The following is a 22,912-nucleotide window of genomic DNA, read 5'->3' as shown; positions in this document are numbered from 1 at the left end:
GCATCTTTATGACGTCCTCAGCAAAACGCTAGTCCGTATTTTTCCCCATTTAGCTTTTCATGGGAAAAAATTGATCTTAAAAACAAAACACCTGCCGTCAATGACCTGTGATGTTTCAACAATCCATTTACCAGAATCATAGACACATACATGGTACCCCTGCTGCAAAAAAAGCTAACTATACATCATGGACTTGATTCTTATAACGGCAAAACTAGAAAATGCTAATAAAACCAACAATCCTATCTTAAACTTTCCTGGTAATACGAAAACATTGTTTCGTTGTGTTGATTCTTTTGAGATATAGCAATGCCCATTGTTAGGAAAATGTGTGGCGTGCTGTTCTTTAAGCAGCAGATGAGTATTGTGACAGCAGCTGCCCAAACTAAGAAAGACAGGTAAATGCTGGTTCTTATTTAAGAATAGTGTTAGACAGCAACAGATAATATGACTGGTCTTTACAACCAACAATCTCAAGAGTTTCTCTATTTAAAATAATGAATAGATGCTGGTTTGTATTTATTTGAACTCTTTGCTGAATTTAAAGCTTTATACTTTTTGTATGGTGACAGCAGTCACGAAATTAAAAGACGCCTGCTTCTTGGGAGAAAAGCAATGACAAACCTAGACAGCATCTTAAAAAGCAGAGACATCACCTTGCCGACAAAGGTCCGTATAGTTAACACTATGGTTTTCCCAGTAGTGATGTATGGAAGTGAGAACTGGACCATAAAGAAGGCTGGTCGCCGAAGAATTGATGCTTTTGAATTATGGTGCTGGAGGAGACTCTTGAGAGTCCCATGGACTGCAAGAAGATCAAACCTATCCATTCTGAAGGAAATAAGCCCTGAGTGCTCACTGGAAGGACGGATCGTGAAGCTGAGGCTCCAATACTTTGGCCACCTCATGAGAAGAGAAGACTCCCTGGAAAAGACCCTGATGTTGGGAAAGATTGAGGGCACTAGGAGAAGGGGACGACAGAGGACGAGATGGTTGGACAGTGTTCTCGAAGCTACCAACATGAGTTTGACCAAACTGCAGGAGGCAGTGCAAGACAGGAGAGCCTGGTGTGCTATGGTCCATGGGGTCACGAAGAGTCAGACACGACTAAACGACTAAACAACAACAACAACTTTTTGTAGTTTAATGAATGTCTGATCTTTAAATGTATTGTAATAGCTTGCTGGGGACTTATTTGGATCTTTATTAAAAACATCCCTTAAATAATACAAAAGCTTCTAAATTTCAATATTTTTCAGTATTTGACACCTTTGGATTTAGTGCCATGGACAACTCTTGCAAAATGGCTGCCACAAGGTGAGGCCTATGACAAAATGGTTGCCATGGGGAAAGTGGCGTAACACAAGATGCAAGATGTGGCCCAGCTTTACAGTGGCAACTATAATGTACTAACTAAAAGTGCAACTGACCAATATGTTTAAAGTATATTTTGTGTACGCAGGCAAAAGAATAACACAAAGAGGAAGAAAGCATTATTCTGAATAAAAATTAATTCGGTAACAAGGTCTTTGTAGATTGCAGCAATACAGGCTCAAAAATCATCTAAGCTAATTTCCAAAAGACCTAGTAAGTCATCGTAATCTTACAAACGAATTCGATAACATAGGATATTGTCTCCAAAGCACAGACAGCTATTTATAAAGGTACTTCTATTTATAGAAGTACTTAGTTACAGGGTCCTTCTTATCACAGGATAAAGACAAAAGAGTTGGCTAAGATAAATATAAGTTATTAGGCAAGGGAGAGAAAGCACACACAAAAGGATCACAGGTCAGTGCACTATGATAATACATTATTTACTGTGCAATAAAGAAGGATATCTAGGTTACATCCAAAAATCGACTTGCAAGATAGCTCTGTTCTCGCTGACCTTTTGCAGAACAGCAAGCGAGTAGGTACTGTACATTAAATGTTTTACAACATGTTTTACAACATTAAAACCTTTCAAAATGCACATGGCTAAGTGTCAATATTTCCCAACTGTATTTTCATGTACTGATTGAGGAAAATAGGTGCATTGTTGTTGTTTAGTCGTTTAGTCGTGTCCGACTCTTCGTGACCCCATGGACCATAGCATGCCAGGCACTCCTGTCTTCCACTGCCTCCCGCAGTTTGGTCAAACTCATGTTCGTAGCTTCGAGAACACTGTCCAACCATCTTGTCCTCTGTCGTCCCCTTCTCCTAGCGCCCTCAATCTTTCCCAACATCAGGGTCTTTCCCAAGGATTCTTCTCTTCTCATGAGGTTGCCAAAGTATTGGAGCCTCAGCTTCACTATCTGTCCTTCCAGTGAGCACTCAGGGCTGATTTCCTGAAGAATGGATAGGTTTGATCTTCTTGCAGTCCATGGGACTCTCAAGAGTCTCCTCCAGCACCATAATTCAAAAGCATCAATTCTTTGGCGATCAGCCTTCTTTATGGTCCAGCTCTCACTTCCATACATCACTACTGGGAAAACCATAACACCCCAATACTCATACCAGGAACGTTTTGTCCAATCGACAGCTCAAACACATCTCAACAGCAGCACTGTTTGATGTTTGTGCTGGACCAGCATTTTTGCCACAGGAAGCTAGGGAGATTGGAGAGCAAAAACTCTCAGTGATGATTACATGGAATATAAATCTGGGTTTTGTTTCTGCAAGTTTGGGTGGCAAAGGTTGGTTTCATCCCTTCTCCTTTCAAAGACTATTCATTTATTTACATACCGCTTATAAGCACTTTACAGGAGTAAAAGCCATTAAAACCCATCTTTAAAATATACAATAAAACAATCCCATAGAACACTTAAATACTAACACCTACACTTTAAAATATGCAATAGAACAATCCTGTTGAAATAACACCACAATTTAAACTGGAGACTCAGGCAGAGAGAGTCAGTATAAACAGAAGCATCATCTTTGAAAGCTGGTAAAATGCCACCACACATCGCACCCTCATATTTCAGCGGGGGATGCATTCTATGATACTGGTGCCATCAAAGGAAAAACCCACCACCACATCAATAACCATTAAGCCATGGCAAGACTAAGCAGATTCCATTGGTTCAATGCGTTGACCAGGCAATGGAGATAAAGTCAGTCTTCCAAGTAAAAAGCTAAGCTGTCTGTCCCAGGAGCATCCAGATTCCATTTTAAGTGTTTGGATCAGTAACTTAGATATTATTTTCCCTTATAAGGTTTTTTAAAAGAGAATTTTAAACCAGCCTCATTGTTCTGCTGTCACTAGGTTGTTCATTTACCAGGGTGTTTGCCAGTGGTCTAAGTAAAAAATGTGTCCTGGGCTTGTCTGAGTAAACAAGCATACATGTTAGACAGGGGGTGGTTCTACAGTCATACCTCGGTTTAAGTACGCCTCGGTTTGAGTATTTTCAGTTTAAGTACTCCGCGGACCTGTCTGGAACTGATTAATCCACTTTCCATTACTTTCAAGGGGAAAGTTCGCTTCAGGTTAAGTACACTTCAGTTTAAGTACTCCATGGACCGTCTGGAACGGATTAATCCACTTTCCATTACTTTCAATGGGAAAGTTCGCTTCAGGTTAAGTACGCTTCAGGTTAAGTACAGACTTCCGGAACCAATTGTGTTTGTAAACCGAGGTACTACTGTACTATGAAACTAATGAAGCCTAAACTTCAGGGCCCCGAATTCCAGAGGGGCCCCAGAAGTAACTTTAGTGCACATTGCTTAAAATTTTGGATCTAGTAGATCCAATTTGGGTCAGACAGCTCAATTTTTTATTTTTTTTATTTTATTAATTTTAATAATCCCAAAGTTTGAGAGTCAGTAGCACAGAAGTTGGAAAGGTGTGGTGATCTGTCGTGGAACAACTCAATGAAGAAGATAACAGTGGTTACCCAGATCTTATTGCTGGTTGTGAAGGGGCCCCCATAGCAGTTCAAGCTTCAGAGCCCCCAAAATGAAGGCCCACCATTGATATTAAAGGCCAAACTCACCCATGTTGCAGATGACCCATCCTCAGTTTCCGTTAAGGACCCCGGTTCCACACTCATAAATTGAGCCTGTTCAGGACTTGGTATAATGCTGGGACTTTCATGCCATCCTCTGATGAAGAATCTCCTGGCTGAGATATTACACTCAACGCCTTCATGGAATTGCAACAACTCTTCCCCACTCCAAAGTCCTGTGACTCTGGCCCAGCTGGCGAAAGTCACAAATATTCATCTCCCTCAATGCACACAACATACATAAGGGAAGAATGGATGGACCCATGAAAATGGGGGAGGGGGAATGGTATATCTGCATTAGGTAAATAGCAGAGGTTATGCCTCCCATTAACATCAGTCTCGTTAAAGTTTTGTCATTCTGAATTCCAGTTTTGCAGGCAAAAGGCATACCAAGTAATCTTTCCGTAAGGTGGCTTTAGGCATGCAAAACTGGTTTGGTTTGCTTTTCTTGGAGAATAATAGCATCAAGGTCATTCAACCCCATAAGCAGCTCAGGTCTGCTGGGTAGCACAGAATACTGGCGCCTTCAAATTACATCAGCATTGTAAAAAAGAACATCATGTATTGGTAATTTTATTTTATGTTTGTCTATTTATTCTAATGTTCCAAAAAGATGGCCAAATTTGAAGCCCTGGTTGATTGTCCTTTCTGTACAGAGCATGTGTGTTTGGCTTTTCTCTTTCCTGTCACTTGGGCGTACTCTACTACTGATAAAAAACTTTCATGATGGGAAAGACCATTGGTTGGATTCTGTCTACAAGGTTTTAGGGGTGCTGGTAAGATTTACTGGGTGCTGCTAAAGCCGATTGTAATTTTAAAAATCTCTGAGGGAGCAATGATTAGAAGAAAAGAGAATGGGTTTAAAGACTGGTGGAAGTAAAACTTTCCCCATCTTTCCAGAAAACTGATAACGGGTTGTTACCTAATAACATATTTGCTTGCAATTCAAGCCCATGTTCATGATTGTTTGAACACCTCGGATGGGTTTTTCCAGATTTTCAAATGCAATGTACTGAGAAACACTGCAATGAAAGAATGACAAATTTCGGCTCCCCCCCCCATGCTTAATACCTAACACCTCCATTAATTAATGGCCAAGTAAACTAATTGATTGATTCTGCATTATTAAATAAACCCAAAGCCTGAAAGGAATATTTTTATTTCATGTATTAAATATTTATTTCAGCCTGACCTTTGTCAAATGACCTCAGAGTGGAGTAAAGCATAACTGAAAAAGCAGCAGATGCTTGTGAGAACACAACTAGAGTTTGACACTTCTTGCATGTTAGTGAAGGGCCCATTAGAAGAATGGGAAAGGCAGGCTCTGTCTGAGGCCATCTCCTCATCCCGGGACTGTTTGGCAAGCCCTTTATTATTAGCAAAAGGCATGGAGCAAGCATTGGTGGAGACAACTACGTTTGTCACTCCAAGAGGCTTCCGGTATCTGTTTGGGGACTCAGCTACATTATTCAAAAAAACCAACAACAACATTTTGAATGCGTTATAAGCATGCAACATCAGATGCATCTCCACAAATGGCGCTGTAGAGCAGAAAAAAATCTATGTGATTTCACATAGCGGGTTTCCCCCTTTTTGTTATAACGATTTAATTTCTGACTTATTGAGAGCGTGTGTCCCCCGCCTCCTGGTGTGTAGATCCACCCTGGGTCTTCTTACAGTACAGGGTGACCAGGAGGCGATGTTGGATAAGAGGTCAGGAGGAAGCAAATGTAATTGCTTCTACCAGGCATTTGTTTATGTAGTTCGGCTTATCTAGGTTTTCTCCATACACAGAAAGACATGAAGAATGGCCCCATTTCACTTCTGATCTGATGGGCGCTAAACCACCTTAGCTCACTATTAGAAGGAACATTGCATAATGGAGTGTAGAGGGTTGTGCGTGCAGGAAAAACCAGATAGTGAGCCATCTGGTTTTAAAGAAGAGTAGACACCTTTGTGGAGGGCAAGGCTATCAATGACTAGTCATGATGGCTATGCTCTGCCTCCACCATCTGCATGTCAGTTGCTGGAAACTGCAGGAGGGCAGAGTGCTGGTCCACTCAAGGTCCACCTTGTCTGCTTCCCACAGGCATCTCGTTGGCCACTGTGAGAACAGGATGCCAGAAGAGATGGGGCCATTGGGCAGATCCAGCAGGCTCTTCTTGCAGGTGAATTTTAGGTTTCCTTTCTGAAGGTCAATAGTAACGAGGTATGAATCAGGGAAGATTTATTGCACCTACAACCCCAATGAAGAAGTCACTACAAAGGATTCAAACGCCATGAAAGCATAGGTACATCAACATCAAACCCACCCTTTTGTTGTCTTAGTTCAACACAATCTTAAAGTATCATTTCAGCGACACGGACCAATAAGCAGTTTACACCTTTTGACGCACACTGTTAGTTCCCTTTGTTGCTACCCTATTTTACACCATGAGCTATGCATAACTGCTCAATCTGCAATTCTCTTTGAAGCTCCTACAGCGTGATTTGTTGCATTCCCCATCTCCTGACGTCTCCAAATGTTTTGATACCTGTAACATAGCTTGCTTACTCCCCTTTTGATCGTGTCAAATATTGCCTTGTTTTCATTCCACCTAGCAGTTTCTCTTCGTGACAAATAAACTATTTCAGTCCCTGCATCCCTCGCTCCTGATATTCTGTTGGGTATCACCTTTATTATTCGAAGCTACGAACATGAATTTGACCAAACTGCGGGAGGCAGTGGAAGACAGGCGTGCCTGCCATGCTATGGTCCATGGGGTCGGACACGACTAAACGACTAAACAACAACAAATCACCTTACAATGCTAATCTCACTCCTAACTCTTTTACCCCTCTTTTCTCTTCTACCCATCCACACATTCCCCCCCCCCATCTATCTTAACCATATGCAGTGCCGGAGGACCCCACTCTCTTGGCCCCCCCCAAAAAAAATTAAAGGGGAAAAAACACCTGGATGTACATTTCCAAAATATAAGATAAAAAAGAAATAAAATAAAACCTACATACAGCAACAGTGTTTTGTGTTGTGTAGGCTCCTATGATGATGTAAGTAATGGGCCCCGCCCACTAGCCTGCTCCCTAAAATATCACCATGGTAGATACCTATTAGGCCCATAAATTACCAAAAAAACACAAAAAACAGTGACAATTTGTTGTTGACGAAGGACAGCTGGACATATAAAGGGCCTCATTACCTTCAGTAGTTTAGGGCCTCATCAAACCTAAATCCGGCCCTGACCATATGAAAAGAAACTGACTCATGGGACTTGGGGAAAGGCACTTTCTTTCACATACAGTCATACCTCTAGTTACGTATGCTTCAGGTAGCGTACGACATGGGATACGTATGTGCCGAACCCGGAGGTAACGGAACGGGTTACTTCTGGGTTCGGTGATTCACGCATGCGCAGACGCGCCAAATGACATCACGTGTGTGCGCAGAAGTGCCGAATCGTGTGGGGAGCATGCACAGATTCGGCGCTTCAGGGTAAGTACTGCTCTAGATGCATACGGGGCTCTGGAACGGATCCCATTCGTATCCAGAGGTACCACTGTAATTTCTTTCAGCAAGTTACAACTACTTTTGTAGCAACAAGAAAACAACACAAGGCCTACAAATATAAACAAACATCACCACAATATATTTATATTTTGTACCCACTTCTGCCAATCTTGGAATGGGGTCATCATCAAATCCCACTACCTTGGGGATGTTGAGTCCTGAGACGCCTCAAATTCATTTAGGACTTGAGAGATGGAATCAATATCCTTACCTATCCCTTGCTGTTACCTGGAATATAGGGGCAGCATTCATTTCTTCCCAGGGCTCACACTCCTTTGGCCAAATGTAATCCAGCACCATTCTATCTTGCAAGGAAAGTAAGCATATGTTATACTGTTCACCATGGATTCCCCGCCCCCAAAGCATTAATTGAAGCATTTATTAATGTTTTAATGCCTGACTGAAGGCATTCAGCCATTCTCGTTGCCCTTGCTGCTTCATACCAAAGGAAGGCTGAACCAAAACGTACCTGGCACATCATTAATAAAAGGGAAGCTTATTTTGTCCTTAGATAAGGCCATTGCTCTCTTATTTCTTGCTCTTTCTCCAAGATGGGGACGTATACGAAATGCAGGCATTAGTAACATGCTCCATTCTAATTATTGAGCAACCAAAGGTATGATTTCTGTTCACGTGTAAAAGCAACTTCTTCCATAAGTGGGTAAACCGCATTTCAAAACCTTCCCTTCGCAGTTTTCACTGGGTCAATAGTCTTCCTTTCCATTCATGGTTACATTTTCTATTACAGCTCAAAGTATGATTGCTGTTACCTTGAACAATCACACATTCCTGTCCTTTTCTTCTCAAAGCAGAAGGAATGACAGACACATGCAGAGGTTTAGGAAGGACATTCACTTGCATAATATTTACAATTCTTATCTGTGGCACCCTCCCACATCGTAGCTCGACCCTCCCAGTCCCAGCAATGGACATATTTTGTATGTCATTGGATAGGAGAACAGAACCATAGCTGTCAAGTTTTCCCTTTTCTCACGAGGAAGCCTATTCAGCATAAGGGAATTTCCCTTAAAAAAAGGGAGAACTTGACAGCTATGAACAGAACCAGCCAAAGAAATCTGGTCCTGAGTTGACTTGAAAATGCAAGCTTGTTTGGAAGCCCTGCTTGCAGCATATTGATGATCCAGATTACCCCCTACCTAATTGGTAGTAGCTGTACCAGTGAGCTTATATGTGTTTCACACACACACTTATATGTGTTTCCATAGGCCCCAGGCGAAGCTAGACAGGTAGGAAATGGTTAATAACAGCTATTCCCAGTTCTGTATACAGTGGTTCCTCGACTTACGAATGCCTCGACTTACGAAGGTTTCGACTTACGAAGTCCACAAACCCGGAAGTATTTTCGCTGAATGTGCGTTCTATTCATGCGCAGAAGCGGCGCGCGGTGTCTGCGCATGCGCAAAATGGACACTTTGACTTACGAAGGATTTGACTTAGGAAGAGCGCCGCGGAACGGATCGCCTTAATAAGTCGAGGTACCACTGTACAATATTCCCATACTACCGGCAATTGAGCAACACTGGTTTGTCACCTGCTGCATCTGAAGACAGCAGGGTGGATGGCATGACATAAACTGCTTTGTTCTCCAATACTTTGCAATTGTAACCCACCCCCCAATCCTGCCAGCCTCTGTTGCTTGACTCAGCCACTGCACTCTGCTTAATGGGTAAGGCTGGCCCATTAGTTTGAAATTTCATTATCTCTATAGGCAGCAGTTCTTTAAAACACTGTCTTTTTGCTGTTGTGGTTGGGGACATGAAAGCAGAAAAATTCTTCCAGGTGATCACAACTGTTCTCCTGGCATGCCGCAAACGACTCTGCTTATCTAAGAAAGCACAGGAGCTTTAGAATAATCATCCTAGGTAACTCTTCTGGGCCTGGGATACTGCCAAGGATTGGAAGGTGTCTTTCCTTCCCCTGGGAAAGAGTTTTCTCCCATCAGTTGAAAAATATGGATCCCCCCCCTAATAATAATATTCTATTGAATTTTCTGTCTCCGTGACCTTTCTGGTATCCTATCTGTTTTCATGTTGGAGCGTCGTGTGCCGTAGAGATTTGAAAGCTATCTGCATCTTAAGAAATAAAAATAAAATGAAGATGAGTTGCAAATTAAGTGCAAGCACATCCTCAGGGCTCAAAGAGTTGCTTTCGTGGTTGGATGTGATACTTTGCCTCCAACATGTGTTGGAAACTTTTCTCTTTCTTCTCCTGCCTTTCAGTGGATTCCTGTAATATTGGGAATTTTACATGAAGGAGCTGAATGTCTGAAATAACATTCCAGGTGTTAGGGCAGCAGTGCTGGGATCACCGTAAGGAGTTCCTTTCTGAACACGAATAGTAAGAGAATCTGATAAAATTACTTTTAGCAATGTAGAAAATTAGCATTCAACTAATGGAACTTTATTTGTGATTGTAATGGTGCCCATTTCCATAGAAAGCATCAACCTCACCCACGTCACTTGCATGCATCTCTCAGCCGGCAAAGTAACTTCCAACCTGCAATCCTTAGTATACTGCCTGGGAGCAAGGGCTTGGGGAATCCCCAGAAAAGATTTGGGAAGGTGTGCGCGGGGCAGAGACGCCAACTGACACTCATGAAGGGGGAGCAGGAAAAAAACTTAAACATGTAGCAGAGTTTCCAAAAAAATAGACCAGAGGCGATTGTACTTTATCCAGCAGAAGGCAAAAGAGCACAAATGGTCACAAATCCAATACAGTACATTCAGGATTGGCACTGTCCATAAGAAATCCAGTTGCAGCACTTACCATAAAACTTGCAAAACTTATAAGTCGTCTAAAACAGGCTTCCTCAACCTCGGCCCTCCCGATGTTTTGAGACTACAATTCCCATCATCCCTGCCCACTGGTCCTGCTAGCTAGGGATCATGGGAGTTATAGGCCAAAAACATCTGGAGGGCCGAGGTTGAGGTCTAAAACTTAACACTACAGCATGCAGAAGCAGAACATCAAGGAGACAGAAAAGAGAAAAGTAAGTGAGACCTCCTGGTCTTACTATTAGAGTCAGCACGACCTTGGCAGAAAGATAACAGAACCAGTTTAAACCAGCTGTACTCAGCTTCCCAGAGAAACAGCCCAAACAGAAACCTTCTTTCACACAGAGAAGCTTCTTGAACCTTCTTGTATTAAACAGAATAGGAAGGATCTCTACGCATCAGATCAATACTTTCTGTACTAAGAAATGAGAACTGACACCAACTTCTCGAAAACATTGCAGGGGCCCAAGACAATGTCCTGAGGCCATGCACGTGGTGTTGCATGGAGCCAGGGGGGGAGCCAAGTGTGGTGGCAGCATGGCTATAGCAACCATTGGCCCCCATCCTCCCCACCCCCCTGCAGCTCACCAGGGAAGGGGGAAGCTGCCCCCACTGTGCCTCCAGATTCTACTTCTTCTGGCTGGTTCAAGTCCCCCTGCCTGGTGACATTCTGTGCTCCACAGAAGGGGCAAGGGAGAGACCTGCCATATCTTGGTTCCTCCTCTCTGACATTTAGAGTTACAAAGGGATGCCCTCCCTGCTTCATCCCTGGGTGCCCACATTCCAGTCCCTCATCTGCTCCTCCTGTTTGCATTTCAGGCTGCCAAATCATGCCAGATCCTGACAAAGGTGGGGGGGGGGCAATGGTAGGACAGGAGATATGGGTCCCAGCACTCAGGCCTCCTGTGCCTTCCCCCAAATATGCCTATAAAATCAACTACCTGAAAGCTTTTCTTCTTTAAGTTTACGCTTTAATCATGGTGCAAATGTCAAAGGCCATGTTTTGAAAAGACTCGCAGCACAATCACATTTTCTCAGACATAAATCCCACTGAATTTAATGGGGTTTACTCCCAAGTAAGTAAGTAAGTAAGTAAGTAAGTAAGTAAGTAAGTAAAAGATTACAGCCATAGCTTGCTTATCTTCTCTCTCTCTATATATATAATTTAAAAGGCCCATGTTTGTTAAATTCCACTTTTCTCCGAAACTTCTTGACCGATTGCGTTGAAATTTTTACACAACGTTCCATGCGGATATGGGAGTGTTTGCATATACTTACATTATACAGATCTCACACCTATCACAGGTAACAACATACTTTTTTGGGGGAAACAAGACAAACATGAACAGGAGAGGTTGCAAAACATCGCCCTCTAGCGATGGCTCCACTGGTACTGCAGCTTCCAAAGTTTCCCTCTCCAAAGCAGCTCAGCTCAGGTTTCCAGGGAACCCCCGCTGGACAAGAGTGAAACTGCAGACTGAGCTGAGTGGAGGTGGGGTTCGCCTGGGCGGGGGGTGGGGGGAGGACAGGACCAAAACAACTTTCCATTAAAAAGGTGCAGAGACGCACGGACACAGAAACTCCCAACAGACACAAAAGCAGCGGCTTTAAGGAGGGAAGACAGATGAACAAACCATGGGGGGGGGAATCAAAATACCAACACTCACAAACGGCTACTCAACACACCGTCACACAAACATTACCCACGACATAAGGAGGAACCTATGAGCATACGATATACAAGGGGGAGAGAGAGAAGCATAGCTGCCAAGTTTTCCCTTTTCTCACGAGGAAGCCTATTCAGCATAAGGGAAAATCCCTTTAAAAAGGGGATAACTTGGCAGCTATGGAGAGAGGGGTCGAGGTGGAGGGTGACGTAATGTGGGGGGAAGATGACGTCACCCGCCGGGGGCAAAAGAGAGAGGGATGTCATTACATCTTGCGCCTCTCCGGGGAAACGGGGACCCTGAGTGACCCAAAGCAACGCGTGGCCGGGTACAGCTAGTTGTCTCTAAAAACACTCCTGCTGTTATCTTTTCCTTTTCTGGTTACAGTCTCAGGAGAAGCTAACATGTTGCCCTCCGAATGTTGTTGAATCACAACTCCGATCATCTCTAACCATGCTGTCTGGAGATCTGGGAGTTAACAATATCTGGGAGATATCCCTCCCCCTTCCTCTTTCAGCATGTTGCTGGAAAAGGACAGGAGCGGCAGTTGAACAATTTTGGAGCCCAGCCCGTAGTGTAACATAACCGATGTGGTATATATAATAAGCAAGATTCAAATAGCACTTTTTGCTTAGTGTGAAATTAATAAGGCCTCCTCTTGGGAATCACTGCATGTATAGCGTGGCTATTTCTTTTTTTACTGCTATAGTAGGGAAAAAAATGCTATGCCAGAGTTTTCCTCTGTATATTTAGAACAGTGCTGTGCCGAACCCTGTCCTCCTATTTCTGAAAATATTCATTCCTCTGAGAAAGAAGCTTCCATTTGCCTTTGTCATTCTCAGGGAGCTTTTGAATTTCTTTCAACTTTTGGTGGGGACAGGATTGAGAGTATTTTAACATTGCAAGAGGTGACCATGGGTGGTGTGAACTCTGCAGCCTCCCCAGCTGCCTGCACTTCCTGATCTGAACAAGACCTATGGAAAGAGTCCTCTCAGAAGGTCTTCTCTAAGCTTTAATTGAAACACACAAAGGTGGGAGCCCTGGCTACCGGGGGCCCGTTAAACGTCTTCCTGTTAGAAAAGCTTTGTGCACAATTCTTCAAAATAAATTAATTCAGGCATAGGCAAACTCGGCCCTCCAGATGTTTTGGGACTACAACTCCCATCATCCCTGACCACTGGTCCTGTTAGCTAGGGATGATGGGAGTTGTAGTCCCAAAACATCTGGAGGGCCGAGTTTGCCTATGCCTTAATTAATTAATCAAAAGACTTTGCTTAAAAGAACAACAAGGACATCATGAGCTTCTTAGGGAATATGGGTACCCAGGAAAGCTGCAGAATGCGGACCGCTAGAGATTTGATGTGTAGCAAGAAGGAAAGAAGCACCCCCAGGCCATTTAAAAAGTAAGCGCAGCAAAAACCGTGCACCCCCACCCTTGAGAATTTATCTGAATTTTTCTTTGATAATTTTTGAATGCTAGTTAGTTCTTTTCTCATTAACTGATGGAGAACGGTAAAAAAAGGGTGGATGGGTGAGAGAAATCCAGCACAGCACTAATTTATACTAACTTAAAATGGAACTCTTCGGCAAACTGTCACCAAATGGTGATGAAAACATAACTCGGAGGCAGGTGACTCCTTGGTCCCCAGTGCTAACTTTCATTTTATCCTCTTTTCACATATTTCATGGAGTTCTCCCCAAGCCTCCCACTTCCCTGCTGCTCATTTTCATCTTCCATCTTTTTCCTGTACCTCACAACATCTGCCCTGAGTATTTAATCCATCTATTGTTCACTATCATTAGCCCAGCTCTCACACCTGGCATGTGCCTTGCCTAATAATTTCCCTGCAAAATTTCTAGGTATGTGTAATTGGGTTATCTTTTTAGTGCCGTCGTAAATTCCTTCTCTGAATATCCGTGATGTAAGGCACATGGTTCTTCAAGTGCTACAGAACTGGGCAAAGGCCACAGTATATATGAATAGATTAGTCTGAGGTGAGAGAGCCCATCCAGTTGCTAGGCAACCTTATGAATTAGCGGCACGGAAAGTGCAATAGTTTCTCGTCAGTGTTGGTGGGTGGGGGGTTGCAATTATGCAAATAGGTGTGAGAAGAGGGAGAACGTTAGTGTTACATCTCAATGGCACAGAAGCCTACAAACATGGGCAACCTTGCTGTGGTTAATTTTCTGTAGCTTTTATGGAGGAAACATTTTTTTTTGGGGGGGAGGAGGATTTCTTAGAGACTAAAAGTCAAAAGTGGATTAAACATAGCCTGTTAACCCCCTCTTCTTCTGAGCATCCAAGTCTGTAAGAAGCGAGAGGACAAGCAAAGTCATATGATTAGGGCTAAAGTACATGCGATGCAGCAGGTCAGTGATCAGATTTCTGGATGCCTCCTACCCCCCGCCCTCCATCTACTGCCAAGCAGCCACAGGAAGCTAGTTACTGTATTTGAATGGGGAAGTGGAGTTGCAGGTTCAAACCACAACGCTGTAGAAGGAGCACCAGAGAGGTGGGGCCTGAATTTTTTGCATCACCACTGAAATTTGAGAACCCAAAGTCTGCCACGGCCCAGGCTAAGCTCCTTCTGTAAGCTACACCCCTCACCTGCCCCCTCCACGAGTGCTTTTGCTAAGCTAGAATGTGCCCTTGTTCATGATAATGGCCTTTCCTTACTCGGATGGAGTGGTGTGTCTATGGCGATGTGTCCTCTGACTTTTGAATGGCTGGAATGTTCCCTGCTGCACAAAGCTAAGACACCATATTGCTTGCCTGGCCCAAGTGTGTTTCTCTCCCCCCCCCCCCGCTTTGCTTCTCACCTTGCCTGCCTCTCACATGTGTTCCCCAGAAAGTTGCCTATAAGGGATTGTGGCCCTCAGGCTGAAAAGCTCTCACCATCCTTGGTGTTTAAAGCCCACAGTGCAGAATGATTTCATGAGCTAATGTAGGGAAGCAGCTGAGAACCTGACCTACAATTTAAGATGTCTCCAGTTTGAATCTTCTCCCTTTTACTGTGGTCTCCCCAGGGAGCCTTCTTAGGCAAGCTACACTCTGCCTCAGTGTACAATATGGGATGATGATAATAATACTGAACTACACCTTGCAGGGTTATCAATAAGAACGCAAATGCAAATCATTAACTTTGATCTTTGGATTTTCTTCCTGGTTGTGCTATTTGTGTCTGTATTTAGGAATAACTGCACTCATCTGGGATGCACTTTCATAGAATCATAGCGCTGGAAGATACCCTGAGAATCATCTCGCCCAACTGCCTGCAGTGCAAGAATATGCAGCTGTCCCATATGGGGATCAAACCTGTGACTTTGGCTTTATCAGCACCAGGCTCTAACCAGCTGAGCTATCCAGTGTTCCAGTTGTCAGCTAACATTCCACAACACCTTTTCATTTACTTTCCACGTCTACAGTAAGTTACTGGAGCTCGTCCTCAGGAACAGAAGAGCGACCTATACAGTGACTTACATATGGCCCCCAAGCCCCCATACCTGTTGTTTACCTTTACCTTTTTCACTTTCTCCTCTCTGCAGTTATATTAATGGTCAATAATAATAAAGCAGTTTTATTTTAAATGTAAGTAGGGAGAAGGATGACTCAGTAAGCAAAGCTCTTTCCACCCCTTGTGCTACATTCAAGGAATAAATGTTTCCAGAAAGCCTGCTTGAAACTCTTAATATCTTCCCTATGGTGTGTACAATCCAACTTCCCCGAAATCTGACAGAAGTAATAAAATAATTTCTAAAAACCCACTTTGTATTTCAGTAAGTGCTAAGTAACCATCAGCACAAATTATGCAAATTGTGTTCCATATTGTCAGAATTATTCCAGGGACTGCAAATTCTGAGACATATGTGATGATTTAATTAGTTCGTGTACCATACGTTAAAACATCTGACACACACTCAGGAATGTTTGCATTCTGAAGTTATTATAGTGACTACTTTTTCTCTTTTTTTAAGATAAGGATTCAAACAAATCACTAAAAGAGGAATAAATAGTTAGGTGCAGTTGATGTTATTTGCAACCATGGAAGCATTTTCACAGAGGGGAAAAGAAAGCTTCTGAGTCACTCCAAATGGCAATTTTGTTCCAAACCTAGATGATTGTACAGTACAGATGTCTCTTTACCATTTGGCTTAGTGCTTACGTTGCATGGCCACCAAAGACGTCGCCGTCAATATCCCGGAAGGCTTTGGGTTCAAGTGTTGCTTGTCTTTACATGAGCAACTGCCATGCAGAAGTTGGGAAATGATGTTTGGAATATAGCACTAGTAAGAACGTTCCAGCTCCTCTAACACAAATAAGCCCACCTAACAAAAATATGTCCTGCTAAGGATGCTGATAATTAACTTTGCATCATTGGCTGTAGTCCTAAGCAAACCTGAACAGATAAATAAACCTGCTTCTATTTAGGAATGCAAGGTCCTCAAAGAGGAAGTTCCTGTCTCAGGACTAGCAATTAAGAGTTTCCATGTGAGGGGGTAGGGCAAAAAATCAGCAGCCAACACTAATTACAAGTATCCAGAGATTTCAGACAGAGCGATGCAAAGGCCGGGACAAAAGTGAGCTTCCATGATTCAGCCTTTTAGTTCTCTTCTTCTTTTCTCAGACTGGTGTCCTAAGAGAATCCTGTTGGGCAGTGTTTAATTGTACACTATGCAACTTTATCACAAATGCAGCCTGTACTCAAGGCAAGGTAGAGTCTAATTTAAACTCCTGTGATTTTCAGAACCAGTTGTATTTGTGGTAAGAAAGACAAGGAAAATTTCCGAGATGAGCAAACTTTATTATTTCATAAGCTTTAATGAACTACAGTCCAGTCGTTTATCAGATGTGTTAGCTGGAGGGTGTGTGTGTACAGGTCTATCTACACACACACACACACACACACACACACACACACACACGGAGGGATATATATGTTTGTGTAGGAATGTTAATGGATGAGTTCAGAAGGAAATAATGTTGCTTTCTCATACCAAAGATTTGAGGTTGAGAGTCTGGACAGTACTGAATGATTTCTCCAGCTGGTTCAGGCCAATTCTTTAGTATTGCTTTGGGAATAAACTGTAGGCAGAACCTAAAGGACTTTCCTCAGCTTCAGCAAAAGGTATCAGATGAGCTCTGACCAATAGATTCATTGATTTGCTTTTCCAAGTTCCTATCTCTGCTTGGAATGTGGCTGTACCTGACTGGCCACTGTGCACACTTTCTGGTTTGAGTTTTAACCGTGCAATCCTAAACATGTTTACACAGAACTCTCCCCCCCCCTACTCTTTAGTTTGCTTTGCATTTCAGCTTCAAATATGGTACTTTTGCTTCTTGAACACAGCTTCACCATTTTTCTCTTCCAGGATCCAAACCAGGGGTGTAGGTTGCAAAGCATATTTCCTTGGGGCCAGCAATGCGTGTGCTCAAATTTGTGGACAATACAGTCATACCTCGGTTTAAGTACGCCTCGGTTTGAGTATTTTCAGTTTAAGTACTCCACGGACCTGTCTGAAACGGATTAATCCACTTTCCATTACTTTCAATGGGAAAGTTCGCTTCAGGTTAAGTATGGACTTCTGGAACCAATTACACTAATACTGTACCTCAGGTTAAGTACGCTTCAGGTCGAGTACTCCGCGGACCCATCTGGAACAGATTAATCCACGGGTGTCAAACACAAGGCCCGGGGGCCAAATCCGGCCCGCCAGACCTCGTCATGTGGCCCGCCGAGCGCCCCAGCCAGCAGGACCCAGCAGTGGGACCTTGCTGCTGAAGCGCCGCACCAACAAAGCGCCAACAAACAGCTGGGGCCGGGGAAATGCTTTTTGCCCCTGGGTCCCTTCACGCTCTTTTCTGGCGCTGAATCAAGGCGGCGACCCCCCTTCCCTCTCTTTCTTCCTCCCTCTCGTTCTTATTCTTTCTTTCCCTCTCCTTCCTTCCTTCTTTATCTCTGTCTTCTCTCCCTCTTTCGTTTTCTTTCCTTCTTTATTCCTTCTTTCCTACTCTTCTTTCTCTCACCTCTTTCCTTCCTCTCTCCCTCCTGCTCCCCCTTTTCTTTCTTTCTTTCTTTCTTTCTTTCTTTCTTCCTTACTTCCTTCCTTCCTTCCGTCCTTCTCAACTTTCTTCCTCTCCCTCATTCTTATTCTTTCTTTCCCTCTACTTCCTTCCATCTTTCTCCCTTTCCGTCTTCTCTCCCTCTTTCTTTTTCTTTCCTCTTCTCTTCCTTATTTCCTACTCTTCTTTCTCTCCTCTCTTTCCTTCCTTCCTCTCTCCCTCCCACTCCCTCTTTTCTTCCTTCCTTCCTTCCTTCCTTCCTTCCTTCCTTCCTTCCTCCGCTCCCCTCCCCTCCTCTCCCCTCCCTCTCCCTCTCCTCAGAAACATAGGATGCTGCTTTATACTTCTGGCCCTTAAACCCTGGAACCAGGAGAGCAGCTTCAGTGAGTCAACCTCAGCCAGTCCCTTTGGTGAAGGGTGGTGGCTCACTGGCAGAACATCTGTCCTGCATGCAGAAGGACCCCAGCATCTCCAGGTACTAGTAGCTCTGCAAAGGTCCTGCATGAAACCCTAGCGAGCCTCCACCACCCAGTGCAGTTACCAAAAATCATTTTTCAATATCTACTTGCCATTATTCTGACTATGTTTCTGCTTTCAGAGCTAGTTATTACTTACATTATTAAAAAAACAGTAATAATTGAATGCAGTGACAGTAATTTATGATAATAAAGAGTGGACACATAGTCCTACAGATACAACCGGCCCTTTGAGGGTGACCAAACTGCTGATGCGGCCCCCGATGAATTTGAGTTTGACACCCCTGGATTAATCCACTTTCCATTACTTTCAATGGGAAAGTTCGCTTCAGGTTAAGTACGCTTCAGGTTAAGTACAGACTTCCGGAACCAATTGTGTTTGTAAACCGAGGTACCACTGTAGTTTAATTAAGGGTATCTTGCTAATAAAGCATCGTGCAGTCCTTGAAGCCTGACCAGTCAAACCTGCCTTGCCACATTAAAATTCTCTCTTGCCCCGTATGTCACACCGGTTCAGTTATTGGAGGTAATGAATATGGCACCACTTAAGCTCTGGGACACCATGCTAATGTGTTTATACTTCTTTTCATTGTGGTCAGGTTTGATGATAAAAGATTTCATGGGACTTCAGTGAGGCCTATTTGTTGTTGTTGTTTTAAGATGCATATTTAAGCAGAAGTCGTTTTGAGTCTTGAACCAAAGTAGTAACCTCTTCACACTGTGGTTATGAATGGCTTCCGCTCACATATTTTGAGCTATGGTGAATTATAAATGTGCAGTTTACAAAGATGTCCTCACGTTGAGCAATACAGGTGAAACTCGAAAAATTAGAATATTGTCGAAAAGTTCATTTATTTCAGTAATGCAACTTAAAAGGTGAAACCAATATAGGAGATAGACTCGTGACATGCAAAGCGAGATATGTCAAGCCTTTATTTGTTGTAATTGTGATGATTATGCTGTATAGCTGAAGAATACCATGCAGAAGTTACTACAGAAGACTAGACAGTTTGTTCAATATACCACAAGGCTGAAATCGTACACACATTCACCCAGGCATGGGTCTCCTTGAATTAAATGGCATTTGCTTATGTGTAGTAAAAGGATTAAAGGCACAAACCAATAAGTCCCATATAATTCAATGAGACTTATTCATAAAGGTTAGGATTGCAGCCATAGTTATTTATAGTTTCACCATAAGGTCCCAAGGCTTTCTATAACATACTACTACAATATAAAAATAAGTTTAAACAATTTACAACAGAATATTCAAATATTAAATATGGTTTTAATAATGAACAAAGAAAAGAAGAGGGGTAGGTCTTAAAATATATATTCCGGTTGTCATAGAGGCCAATGTATTCAGCAGGCAAGGAAAACCATACAATGGGGAGGAAATTCTACAAGTTTTGGGGCTGACACACAAACTGCCCTCTGGCAGACCGCATAATAATTATAGTAATACTTTTTTATTTATACCCCACCCATCCGGCTGGGTTTCCCCAGCCACTCTGGGCAGCTCCCAACAGAATATTAAAGCAGAATAAAACATCAAACATTGAAAGCTTCCCTAAACAGGGGCATTATATTATATAATTATATTATATATATTAATTATATTATATATATTAATTATATTATATATAATAGGGGAATTATATGTATATTATTAATTAATGAGATAGTATTATTATTAATACCCCATTCATCTGTCTGGGTTGCCCCAGCCATTCTGGGCGGCTCGCAACACATATAAAAACATAATAAGACGTCATATTTTTTGGGGGGGGGGAGGACACCAACTCCCAAGTGTGGGGAAAATCCCTAGAGGCTCCCCCTGCCGATCTCCAGCCCCATGCGGAAGGATGCGGTTTTTCAGCTATTTGCAATCCCATATTCCCTCGCTTCTTAGCTTGACTGAAGACTTCCGAGAAAGCACGCGATGCAAGGAGCTAGCTGCAAGCTAAGCAGAAGCGCGCTCTTCCGGCCTCCATTGCCAAGCCCTGCAATTACCCCCCCCCCCAAGTCCCGACGTACGTGGGAGCGACCCGCACCTTCCGCTCCGCCCCAGGCAAGAGCGGGACAACTTTCTAACTCGTGCAGGGCGGGCATCAAGGGCCCTCGCTCCCTCTCTCGCGGAAGAGGAGCGTCAGGCCACAGTGCCTGTGTCCCGCCTCGCACCTGCCCGCCGCCGTCTCTAAGGCAGCAACAGCTGGAAGCCTCCGAAGGCTCCATAGAAACTCCAGGGAAGCGGCCGCAGCAGCTGCTCCGCTCTCCGCGCCGCAAAACACAAAAGGCGCATTCTGCCGCCAGCCGGCCATGCCAAGCTCGCTTCCTCCCACTGACGCGCAGCTGCGATCCTATGCAGGATATAGCGAGCCTTCTTAGAATAGCCTCGGCTTCAGGGGGTGGGAGTCCCTTCCTAGCAAAAAAAAAAGAGGTATGGGTTTGTGCAAGCGTCTTTTTTTTGGCGGGGGGGAAGGGGAACTGATCTCTGCGCCGAGAGCTCCCAAGTGCCGCCTTTCTGCGGGAAGCGCGATCGCTACCGTGTAAGCGAAGCCCCCGCGCTAACGAAGAGCCCGGGGCGCGCAGAACAGCCGCGAGCTGCCTCGGAAACGGAATAACGGCGGCAAAACGAGGTGCGCTCGCGGAATGCCTGCCTGCCTCGCCGCCCAGCGTGGTCGTGGCGCTGTGTGGCTGGTGGTGGGCCAGGCTCCGCCTCGCCTCGCCTCTCCTCCCCGGTGCGTGTCTGTGGGCGGAGCGCGTCGCTCTCCGGCGGCAGCAGGCGCTGTTGCTGCTGGACTGGCGGGCCGGGCGGCCGCGGCTCCTCCCCGCTTCCTTATCAGCCGCGCTGAGCGTGTGGGAGTGCCGAGCCCTCCTCGCCCGCCGCCGCCGGTTCCAGTCCCGCTGCTGGCCAGGCGATCAGGAAGCAGCGCATCCGGAGCTCCGGCTGCGTCGAGGCGCCCGGGCGGCTGGCTGCCCTTCGCCCGCCCCACTCGGCTTCCTCGCTCCCCTTCGCGCCGGAGGAGCTCGAGGTGGGGAGCCCTCTCGCCTTTCCCCGAAACTCCCGGGCGTATCTTGGTGGATTTTTCGAGGCGCCCCGACGGGACGGGAGAACTTGCCCCGAGGGACTCGGAGAAGCGGCTGGAGGCTTCGCTTCGCCCCGGCCCCGCTGGCTGGCGTCCGCCCGGGCCCGGGAGGGAACTTTTGTCCTTACTGCCGAGCTCTCCGGCCCGGCGGCGGGGCCGGGATTGTTGGAGATCTCGCTCAGAAGTTTAGTTGGAGCCGGAGTCGCCGCCGCCGCTACTGGACGGGGTGGGGCGCCGGGTGCCTTTGGGTAGCTGCGCTCGGTGATCTTTTTTGTGCTTCTCCGCCTTGCCCGGCGCGGCGATGAAGCTGAGCCGGCAGTTCACGGTGTTTGGCAGCGCGATCTTCTGCGTGGTGATCTTCTCGCTCTACTTGATGCTGGATCGGGGCCACCTGGACCACCCCAAGAACCACCGCCGCGAAGGCTCCTTCCCCCAGGTGAGTTGGTGCGGGGTTAGGGGGCAGATGGACCACGGGTGCGCGTGTATGTGTGTGTGTTTATGTATCATACAGGCTTGTATCGCAACTGTCAGCCGTTACCAGGAGAGAAGGAAATGCAAAAAGCTCGTTTTAGCTACCATAAACCGATTCCGGATCAGTGCCCTTGCCCGTAGATAGGATCTGAGTCAAGTGGGAGTTGTGGGGTGGGGTCTCTCCGGAAAGGAAAGGCGAAGTTGCTCATACTTCCCCTTGTTACGGCGATTCGATGGAGGGGTCGGGGACATTAGGAGACTCCTACCCAGCCCCCTTTCTGTGCCCACTTACCAGTCTGATTTGGTGGGACGAATTCCCGAGTGGAAACTGCACGTGGGATTGTAGCCTTTCCCCTGGGGGGAAAAGTCGCATCCTGACCGACTTCGAATGGGAGCTCAGCGCCTTAGTGCCCTACTTTCTATGTTTGGTAGGTTTAATTCGAGCTGCAGGCCAGTCCCGGAGCCAGATTTGAATGTCACGCTCAGCACAGCCATGGAGTACCTACTGTAGTAATGAAAAGTGCCTGTTACTACCCGTCCTTTACTTACTCCAGAGGGGTCATAGCCAGGGAGTAGGGTGCAAGGCTTCACAGACAGGTGGAGTGACTATCAGAGAAAGACTACCTGTACAATACTATGCTGCCCTAAAAGAGACCTGGGAAACGAAGGGGATGGGGACTGTCACCTGCTTGATAGGAGCTCTCTATTCCTTAGGCGTGAATGTGGGAGGGAAACTCATTTGGAGACTGGAAAAACCAAGTTTTTCCTCTGTGCCTGTTAAATGGGTGCTCTACTG

General features: G+C 45.0%; 1 protein-coding gene across 1 annotated transcript in view; it reads left to right on the top strand.

Moving 5' to 3' along the window:
- The first annotated feature begins 21,462 nt into the window (after positions 1-21,462).
- MAN2A1 (mannosidase alpha class 2A member 1) overlaps positions 21,463-22,912 on the top strand; it is a 58,101-nt gene continuing 56,651 nt past the window's right edge. Inside the window, exon 1 of the mRNA XM_035099662.2 lies at positions 21,463-22,081. Coding sequence (XP_034955553.2) covers positions 21,947-22,081 — 135 coding nt within the window. The 5' untranslated portion in view covers positions 21,463-21,946. The remainder of the gene's footprint in view (positions 22,082-22,912) is intronic.

The sequence above is a fragment of the Zootoca vivipara genome, chromosome 11 (assembly GCF_963506605.1).
Source record: "Zootoca vivipara chromosome 11, rZooViv1.1, whole genome shotgun sequence".
Classification (NCBI taxonomy): domain Eukaryota; kingdom Metazoa; phylum Chordata; class Lepidosauria; order Squamata; family Lacertidae; genus Zootoca; species Zootoca vivipara.
Note: the sequence above shows the minus strand (reverse complement) of the source record. Positions and strands in the feature narration are given on the sequence as shown.